We start from the raw sequence: 11,258 nt of genomic DNA on the forward strand, positions 1-11,258 counted from the left end.
TTAGATCACTTGGAAACACTTACCTAATCAAAGTTCCAGCTGTCAACCCTACATGTGATGATTTCATTAAAACTGTGTCCTGCATTTGACTGTTTCAGAGAAACCTACACAGCTAATGCTTGGGTCAGTGTGCACCCATTTATTGTGGCCATACTAAGCGCAAACAGATAATATTCAATACACAGCTACACTGCAAAAATTCACAGAAATGTCATGCTGGTTTCAGCTGATCTTTGCTGGTTTCATCAAATGCTTTACACAGTCGTCAGTTATTCAGGTGACATCACTTGCATTATGAGTTCTCAAGAAAGGCTAAGATTATTTCACTATTCATTATTTAGTTCTCAGCACACTATTATGCTTATATGGAGCTTACATATTTTCTTAAACACAGAATTAACACAGATTAATATAATTTCTGTCAAGTATATTATTATCTGTTATATTGTTATGTATATCTGCTATATACAAGGCACACAGACCTCAATGAATGGTGCTTGACTGGTGCAGAACCAGGGCTTATTTCTTCCCCTAATGAGCCATGATCCAGCTTGGTGAGTTACTTATGGATTGTTGCGTGATAGTGACTGTAAGGACACAAAAGCAAAAGAAGGTTTGAGCTAAGAAATAACAACAAAGTTGGTTGCTTTGGTAGACGTGAACTAGCGGTATTTAAAGTGCCAAATAAAATCTTTTAAAAAAGAAAAAGGCATCAGATTCCTGTTGACCTCAGTGCTCTGTGCCAGCTTGTGTGCAGAGGTGACCCATTACATGTCTATAGGAACGTTTTCCTCCGTACATTCCATCAAGACCCACATATTAATGCTGATGTTTTTCCTCCATCAGCTTCCTCTTCCTGCACAGACCTGCCTCCAATCACTGCTGTCAATTAGACCAGCTCTTTCTCCATGGACTTCTACATAATCTACTTTCTTTCTGGACTGATCACATTAAGGTTTCACATAGTGCCATCATGACTGAGAAGAGGGAGGGCGAGGAGGTAAAGGGGGGTTCATCTGCTGACTATGAGGCGATATCAAGGACCAGATAGGGGCCAGAGACTTTCTTGTCACAAAGAGGTAAATAAAATTTGCAGTGATCATCAGGTGAACAACCGCAAATGCAAGCAAAAATGAATCATATTTTTCACATTTTCCATTCACACACACTCAGCAAAAATCATGAACCACTCCTTATTTTTTTATATCTTGCTGGGAAAATTAGAACTAGGTGCAGTGATTTACTGAAACATGTAAACACACATAAAAATACACCACAAGTCACAAAAACAGAGGTTTTAGAATTCTAACAAGCTTGAAAGTCAACATTTGGTATAATTGCCTTTTATTCTTCATGATAGTGAATTCTTCAAATAGTCTTCAGGAATAGCTCTTCGGGCTTCCAGAAGGGCATAGAAAGATCTTCTTTGAATGCTGGGTGCCTTTATACTGACATTGTCTCTTTATGTGTTTCTCTATCCATGTGTGTTTTTACTGCATTGGCAGTGTACTCATGATTATTCTGATGCTGAAAACTGAGCCATCAAATGTTTTCCAGACAGAATTGCATTGTTGATCAATATCTGATGGTACTTTCCTGTATTCATAATTTATTCATAATTTTGATGAGATCCACATTATCACTGACTGAAATTTTGAGCAGTCAAATTTAGATAATCTCAGAAAAGCACTATATAAATACAGTCCATTTAGGAGGATATGATGATGTAGAACATGTGGTGAAGTAAACAGTCAAGTAAATGCAAAACCATGTATTAAACATTCAATGTCACTCACTGCTAATATAAGTGATGGAAGTTTTATTTTTTTAATACGATAAGATAAATATATAAGAAAAGATCTAATGCTGGGAGTGTCACAATATGCAGAAGCAGACTGTATGTATTGTGAATACTGGACCCAAATGCAGACACAAAGGAATGTGAAACAAAACTTAAATTAACAAAAAGCGAGCCGTTTAACATGACTGATGGAGAAATACAAAGCATAAGGCAAACAAAGACAAGAATAAACAATACCCTAAATTGGGGAAACTAAAAATAAACATGAAAAACCTGAAACGTGAAACTTGGCATGGAGACATGGCGCAAAAGACAAGATCCAGGATGGTGCAAGGGAGAGATGCACAGTGGCCATTAGTGAGCCAAATCTGAACCCCCAATAAGAAACACATGTTTATTTTTGGCATTTCCCCGATTAAATTCTGTTTTGCTTCTGTTCTGCATGTATTTAATGTAATAGGTTGCAGGATTTTCACTCCACTTAACATTTGGCCCTCAAATCTTTTATATATTTTTTGTGAAATTGAATGCACAGTACCTGTTTTGTGCAACAGATTGTATACTGAAAACACTGGCATACTGATTAATAAAACAAGAACTGCACTGTTTTTGATTCATTCCTCAGAGAGTTGATAACTTTAAGTCTCAAAGTTAAACACAGATCATGGAATATGTACAGTAGGACATCATCCAGTCTACTGTTCTGTGACCTGCCCTTGCCTCCTGCCAAATTGGGAGCAGCCACCAATATTTAGCCTTCTCCAAAGATCAGCCTCAGGCCTAAGTTGTTTCTTTTCATTCTTCTGTCATCTTCATTATCAATAACTGTTTATTTGTATTGTGGCTGTGCCCAGATCAAGTTACAGACTCCTGGGCACAAATTTTTGATGGACCCTAACCAACTTGTTTTGATGACTGGGCTTTTTCCCCCTCTCTTTCATAAACGGGTCTCTTGAGAACACCAGAGACCTGCTTCTGAATAAGTGCTGAAACAATGAAGCAGAGCTCATTGCATTTTTAGATGTGTCTACTTAGGAAATATAAATCAATAATAATAATATTAATAATGCAAGTAAAATAGAAATAATCCCTGGATTATCCCTGGACCCTTTATAACAACACAGGATGGGAACATATACAAAAATATACAATTATATATACATAAATATCAGCATAAATTACAATTTATTGGCAATTTAAATCAAATGCTAAAAACTGGGAAATATGTTAAACTTTTGAAAGTTATAAGCAAGAAGACATTGAGCGATTTCAGGCGCAGGTAAATATTCAACTGCAGGTAAATTCTGAATAAAATTTCTGAGGGCAAAAAGGGTAAAACAAAAAAGGTGAATACTTAAATATTAAAAAGATTTGTTTTTAACATTATTAAAGTTTTTTTTAAAAAGTAATTAGTCAAACACATTAACTATGAAGAGTCAGTTCAAAGTTGGACTAGGAGCGAGGAACAAAGACCAAGGACAAAGTAACACACCGGCCAGAACTATGGAGACTAACAGAGACTATTTGTAGAGTTAGGGCTGATAAGGAACAGACATGGAACAAAACACAACTGAAAGTGATCAAGATGATCAGAAGACCTTTAAATAAGAGCCTAGAAAGAGCCATCTATCAAAGTGAAATAGAAAGCAACCCAGAAGACCCATTACTGAACACAGAGACAAAAAGACTCATGCCAAACATAAAGACAGAGACAAGGGAATACTGGAGGATAAACGTATAAACACAGGAAAACAAGAAAGAGGAAAGAGCAGACGGAAACACAGAGGGAAGCAAATGCATGAGGAATTCATCAAAACAGAAGCTAAATAAACACCAAGTATTCAAAACTATGTCCATAGACTAAACAGCTTGTCCCTGTTTCTACAGCCTGCATTTGGATCCTAATTCTATGCTTCATGACAACAAGAATTAATGCTCAAGATCCCTAAAATGAAAACAAAACAAAAAAAAACTCAGCCTAAATATAATCAAAAACTTAAAAGCTAGACAGCGAAATCAAACAGAATGCACAGAATATTAAATATGAATCCACAAAATGACAAAACCCTAGAGCCAAAACCAGGAACCATGACACAGATCGAATATTTCATATCTTCAAAACATCTATAAAATTTGTGAAAGTTGACACACAATTGTAACAGGATTGTGTTTATCTGTTTAATTCAACAACAATCCTGTGTATTGTTTCTGTGCTTATTTTTTCAGCTCTGCACTCTCACCTAAAGGCAGCACACAGTCACGCTTTCTCTCTCTGTTTCCCATGTCTGAGCCAATCATCTTTTCCCTCTCCGGTGATATTGGCTAAATGGTTCACACTCATTTGGATGGACGGAAAGATGGATGGATGAGGTGCCAGCTGACGTCACAGCTATTTCACTGTGCCATTCCAGCAGAGCAAATCAGACTCATCAGGGACACTGTGGGTGGACTCAGGAACACTTCAGTCCTGTATGCTATTCTTTTGTTTAAAGCCCAATACAACCTGAAATAGAAAGCAGCATCACTACTTTGCAAACATCCTGTAACTTTTTTTAGTTTATTGGAGGTGTAATCTGCAATATCCACGGTATTTTCTTTTCAGCACTATCAATGATGCTCAGCACTCACTTTAGATTTAAACCAGAAGGTATTAATAGCAGCAATAGAGGATTTTTTTGGTAGCATTGTTGTGGAATTACTGTTTGTGTCAATGATTAAATAAATGGAAATAAAAATAAGCAAGAACATGTCTTCTTCTTCTACACTTTGCATACATTTATAACTTTTGAACACTTTTAAACTCTGGTTGACAGAGATGGAACAGTAAAACCTCAGATATGCTGAATAAAAGTGAAGAAAACATTTGGCTATTACATGCACATGTATACACTAATTAAAATGATTTATTATCAGAGTGTCTCAACATTCAAAGGCCAATGGAAATTGTGTAAAACATCCCATGTCACACTCCACTAGTTATCAGAAATTTTCATCAGACAATGAAATGCACACTGAAATGTTTGAGAGATGTGTTGGCATTAAAATAAATATGAAGAACATGATGAATGTTTTTAATTATTTTTAATTAAATATTTTAGTTGCCGCAGTGGCTCCATGTTGCATTTTTACTGTTAAATCTACTTTGGTGACATTGTTTCTGAAACCAGGAAGCCTTTAAAAAGCAGCTCATTAAAAGAAAAAAGGTATTAAACAAAAGAGTTCGTGATTTTTTTTTAAGGTGTGGCTTAATTTTTGTTCTATATTGACCTTTCGCATGAACGTTTTTATGCTCCAGAAGTTCATGATTTATATTCATCCACAGCTAAAATAATCAAGTCTTTTTAAACTCCATTGCTAATGCACTGTTCAAATGCCCATTTTCAGGATGACAACAAAGGGCTACTATACAATAACATTTATAAAATCATGCTAACATTTGAAATTCACAGCTGTTTTATTCTTATTCTAGTTTCCATCCAGGTCTCAGAGCTTTCGGTTTCATTTCCAGTCCAATTTCCAGTTTTCCCTGACCTGCACTATAGTTTTGCACGATGAGGAGCTCATGGGGAAATGATCAGATGAGTCAACATCAACCCTGGCATATAAGTTAGTTATTCCTGCGTTTAATCAGAAGAAACAGAATAACACTCCCCACTAATTCCACCATAGGCCTCTTTGGTTCCGTGAGCAACACCAATGACGAAAGCAGCGACCCACTGACGTCTCAGGCCCCTGATGAGTCTGATGCTTCTTGAGGAATATCCAGGTGTATAAAACGGCAGCAGAGCTGAAGGTAAACAGAAAGACAAAGGAGAACGAGGGTGAGGAAACATCGGAGCAGCAGTGTGGACATAAAGAAGCGACTCAAGATCAGGAGTCTGGGCAGCACAGCAGAGAGAACCAAACCAGACAACTTTCTCTACCGCACATGTAAGATTTTCATTTGTATCATAGTAATTCTGGGGTTCCTTTGAGAATTTGTGTTTGTTTTCGTATTTGGTGGGGTTTTAATTTTGGTGTTATGCCCGCTTCCATCGGCTTTTGGAAACGCTTTACTAATAACTGAAAGTTGAGTTTTACATTGAATAAACTACTTGTTTTGGTTTAAACAGCAATTAGAGGCATTACACTTCTTGACGAAGGGTAATAAAACTCCTCGACATATCCGCGCTGTGCACAATTACGCATGGGACCGCGCCAGATGTTTTTCTTTCCTGACAAAAGTCACTGTTAAACCTGAGTTGGTTTAACAGTGTTTCGTAACGGTTATATCCCTGACAGCCTTTCGAAGATAAACGCTTTTATTTCGTTTCTTCAGTCAACATCGAACTCTTACTGCACTGAGAGTCACGGAACTGAGTAGTTAAAAAGAAATTTTGAAGCAGAAAGTTACCGATAAAGATATCTAGACTTCCGGTGATAAATTTACTCGTGGTATTTTGATGGAGTTCGCAAGCGTTTTCTCAATAACTCTTTTGAATTATACATTTCAATACCACGTCAGATTGTGCCAACACAGTCAAAGTATGTGGTATGTGGAATTATATCTTTAGTCCTACCCTGTGACGGCGACGCGCGCAATTGCGCATTGGATTCCGATGGCTTCATGTCTTCTCTATGTCAAGATCGGCACCAAAGGGGAAATTAGTTAGAGTTCGTTCCACAAATAGTCCTCTCTTCTCTGCATTTGCCTCGAGAAACTGAACTGGACTGTTGCGCGTAATTCCGGATAAAGGATATCCTTCCCCTGTTGGCACGATCAGATATACTTTCTGTGTTCCAGACCCAATGAGCATAACCCTTCACCATTTCCATCTTCAGGTATAAAGCGATGGTACAACGAACCGGCCCCCACCTGCTTCTCCTAATAGCCCTGTGCAGTGTGTTGTACTCCCGGACCCTAAGTCTACCGCACACAACCATAAGGTAAGGGCAAACACGTGTTATTTCCAAAAAAAAAAAAAATGTATAGAGAAGGAAATATACCCAACACTGCATGGTAGGACGAACAGCTTTGTCTTTCGACTCTGCAGCCGAAACTTTTATGTTCTTGAGTAAATTGTTTAACTTATTGGTTTTGCTGAGCGCAGATGACATGGATATGAAACTGAAAGAGTGGGGAAAGTTTCCTCGGTAATAAATACAATGAGGTATGCGATTAACTGCATTAGCTGAATGAACCGTTCATTAAATGTAAGCATCGGACTTCTACAATAGCGACCACTTTGGAACTATTTAAGAAACTTGTTGGGGGTAAAATCTGAGATATTTGATCATTATTTATCATTACACTATCATATTACTGAGAAACTTACATGATTTGTCATACGGCAAAAGCAATAAAAGATTCTGTTACAATCATAAGCACAATGGGTATGTCTCCGGTTTAGTTTGGATTAAAAGTATCCAGGTTTTTAATGTGAATGCCTTGTGAATCTGTGCAGAGCGACAAGACACGCAGACGGTCTGTTTACCAGCGGATACAGCAAACTCCTGGGACAGCTATCAGCACGGAGGTACCTGGAGTCTCTGATTGGAAAGCGGGTCAGGTAGGTGAAATAATCCCCCAAAAGCATGCTAAATTTCGCTTTTGAGAAAGCAGTGGTTTTTTCTTATGCCCAACCCTGTTCTTTTTATTAAATGTATATAATGATTCGTGTTTAGGCTTAATAAACTCGTGTGTAAATCTGTCAATCCAGACATGAGAAGTAGTTAGAGGCGTTTAAAATATTTTCGGATTATATAGAAATGTTAAGTTTTCAGAAAATTCTAAATAAATGAATACATAAACAAAGCTTATTATCTGTAGAAAATTTCTTTGTTCATTGACCAAAACCACAGTCAAGGACCAGTTGTTGACCATAAACCATCAAAATATGGGTGCTAAGGAAAGTAAAGTACAGTTTGTTTGTTTTTTACCTTAAAGCTATAAATTAGGTTGAAAGTTGATTTTTCTCCAAACCCCCAAAGTTCATATTTTATTTCATCGAAAACATTTAGTCATATAATCAAATTAGATACAAATAAAAGAAATGAGTCCATGAAGACTTCATAGAAATGTTATATTTACTTATATTTACAATTGAAAGAGTTCATGCTTTTTGTAATTGCACACATATTTTAAAGGTTAATCAGTGACATCACATCATGTTTTTATATATTCTAGAGGAACACACACCCATGCACACACACATGACAACATGAGTCACAGACCATGAGCTGCACTGAGTTTGCATTAAGACCTGCTGCCCTCTGAGCTATGGTATCACTCTGCTGTCATCTCTTCTGTTCAGTGATGAGCTGATGGACGAGCCAGCAAAGCGTCACACAGACGCTATCTTTACAGACAACTACAGCCGCTTCCGCAAACAGATGGCTGTCAAGAAGTACCTGAACTCTGTCTTATCAGGAAAGAGAAGGTAGGAATCAGTCCTTGTGTTCACTTTTTATCTCACTGTATACACAGATAGCTTTCTTAGTTTCTGAAGCTGCTTATGGATGAACAGAAGAATACATTAAGAAAATAATAGAGCTAAAAGAACATTTACTTTGATTACTTCACTCCATTTTGATGGATGCTGGTTTTATTTGATGTATAAATGAGCTTGATGGTTGCAAATCACAATAGCCAGTTGGTAAATTGATAAAGTGGCTCTGCTCAAATGTATTTATGCATTTTTTATTTGGGTATTGAGTAAAGCAAATTTGCTGAATATTGTGCAAAACATGCAGCATTTGCTTTAAGAAATCCTCATTTTAAGGGTCATTGACTAGACTGTTTGAATTACCTGGACGTGTATTTGTAAAGCTACTTTTCTACAAAAACAATAAATACAGAGTCCGTCGTATTCATAAGGGTGATAATTTGTACATTTGATTATGTGAAGAAAAAGACCTTTAGAATCTCAAACGGAATAAAATCAACTTTGGTTGATATATATGTTTGTGCATCTTCAAAACTTTGTCACTTCAATCACTTAATACACAAATAAAAATAGTACACTCATCTAACTAGAAGAAAATACACTGAGCAATTGTTATGGTTTGTGAAGAAATATGGAAAGGGATAATGACAAGTCTTTCAGATTATTTAGACCTGTCAGGTGTTTATTTAAAAAAAAAGTGTGGATCTTGAAACCCTCTTTCCTCCCTGATGTCCTTACACCACACAGCCTAGAAGATCCTGTAACCAGCGAGGAGTCCAGGGATGAACCCAAAACCTTCCAGGAGAGCTACGACGACATAAACGTAGACCATCTCCTAAACAACTATCAGCTGGTAAGTACAGACACATATGCACACTAATACACAGTTACTTGCAGGGGAGAGAGAGCATCAACATCAATGACACCTATTGGTTTCTTTTGACTCAGAATTTTTCGAGCCTTAAAACGTGAGGCATGCTAATGCCAGCAAGCGTAGTTAACAGCCTACATTCATAAACTGTTCAGCTGCAATGCACAGACATATTACCTGAGAGTCAGTGCTAATTAATTAAAAAGTGCTAAAAGCCACCAAAAGCACAAACAATGTTAAAAGGTCCAGTTTTATGACAAGTATGAAGCTAAATTTCTGAAGTAACTTTTCATACAATTAGTACCTGACTATTAGTCAATGCTGTGTTATGTATTGCAGCTTTTAACCTTCCTCTCTGCCTGTTCTTTGCTGTTCTTTTTGCAGGCACTTTGAGGAGAAGTCCATGCTCGAGTGAATACCTCAAGTCATCCTCATGAAACCATTCATTCAGAAAAAACAACACCGTATTAATCCAAAGGACATTCAAAAGTCAACCAACAATGATGTGTTCTCCAGTGTGGTTATCTAGCTATCTGTTCATCTACACAGTACACGTTTTCACTGTATATATACCACATATATATACACAATGCTAATCGCAAAAGAATTTTCGGGCCGCGCTGAGCAACATGCATGTGTCAACAAATGGCAGCAGTGGATAAAAAGGAGGTCGCTCTTGTTCTATTAACCATTTCTGGGGAACAACAGCAGTGTTAAATTTAAGAGAATTGTGTCCCATGAACTTTCAGTTGAAAATTTGAGCCATTGACTATTGATAGAAAAGTGTGTTTTTTTTAATAGCATACCGGTTGATTTACAGTGGATATACTGGCTTTACTGGCCAATATCAAACATTCATTGGAAGATAAACATGATTAATCTGTCACAAACCTTAATTTGTCAGACAAAGGTTTAACTTCCAGTGGAAAAAAAACAATCCAAAATTTTATCTAAGGATCTTTGGCCCTATTCGCTTTTGGGATTTTAAATGACCCAGTCAAGTTAAACTAAAATAATAACACTCAATCCAATTTCATTTGCACAGAGAACATTCCCAGTAAATTTCATATTCATGACATATTAACTTTGGTTTTAACTAGCCAGCACTTGTCAAATTAACTTTAAATGGAGCATTCAAATCTATGTAATTAAATTCAGACTCATTTCATTAACTGTCAGTGCAGCATTGGTACAGCTGATCTTCAGTGGAACATAAACAGTGTTAACTTTTAGTGAAATTACAGCTTTATGCAAATTTCATCAGACTACTTGTCACATTTTGATTTTGTGATTACTTTTTTTTTTTTATTAATTTTCAATGGATAATTTCCCCTGATTATTCCTAATGGTATAACTTTTCCATTAAATTTAATCAATTAGTTGACATGTTGAATGTTAATAAAACTCCATTGTTTTTAATGTCTTCATTTTTCATTTCAGGGTATCTGTAATCCTCTCAAATTTAAGTAAAGCATTTGTCCACTCAAACTATAAATGAAATGTGATTTATTTGGTTTCCAGCCAGAGGTACCGTTTGTAAATTTGTTTATTTAGAAATGTTCAGTTGACCCATTTAATGTCAACAGAACAATAGTCATAAGATTGACAGTGGAAGATTTGATTGATTTCCTTTCAACAGGATAGATAAATTTATTGCTCTTTAATGTACGGTTGTGTTAAATTAAAGTGTTGTCCCAATCATTTTCAGTATTGCAGTCATGATCTGTGCCCACACCAAGTTGTCAGAGAATTCATAAATGTTCTTTTCATGGGGGATTCACAGGCGAGGAGGACACACATTGAATGGACACAGATGCATATAATCACTTTACATTATTCAGTATGTAGAGCAAAGAAGTTATAACTGTGCATAGACCTGCCTTTAGTGTATTTAGTGATGTAAACCAGTCACCAAATAAAAGATTTTGGTTTATTTTTCAAAGCTGATGTGTTTTGTCTGCCTGATTGTTTGATGAGTAGAGAGCTCATTGCCTTCTACACCCAGCTGATTGTAAGTTTGAGGACAAAAGTTTGTTTAGTGGGAATCTAAAGAAAAGTTGGCAAAAGGTTGGGTTTGTTTGTTTGTTTGTTTGTTTGTTTGTTTGTTTGTTTGTTTGTTTGTTTGTTTGTTTGTTTGTTTGTTTGTTTGTTTGTTTGTTTG

The 11,258-nt window shown here is 36.4% G+C and overlaps 1 protein-coding gene across 1 annotated transcript; it reads left to right on the forward strand.

Annotated features, from left to right (window-relative positions):
- The first annotated feature begins 5,587 nt into the window (after positions 1-5,587).
- On the forward strand, positions 5,588-11,181 carry LOC102314206 (vasoactive intestinal peptide). The gene is made up of 6 exons (XM_005941299.3): positions 5,588-5,731; positions 6,623-6,727; positions 7,246-7,350; positions 8,095-8,220; positions 8,974-9,079; positions 9,482-11,181. Coding segments are annotated over exons 1-6 (453 nt in total). The 5' UTR covers positions 5,588-5,729; the 3' UTR covers positions 9,491-11,181.
- Positions 11,182-11,258: the final 77 nt, after the last annotated feature.

Source organism: Haplochromis burtoni, unplaced genomic scaffold (assembly GCF_018398535.1).
Source record: "Haplochromis burtoni strain Fernald_Lab_line unplaced genomic scaffold, NCSU_Asbu1 Contig_46, whole genome shotgun sequence".
NCBI lineage: Eukaryota > Metazoa > Chordata > Actinopteri > Cichliformes > Cichlidae > Haplochromis > Haplochromis burtoni.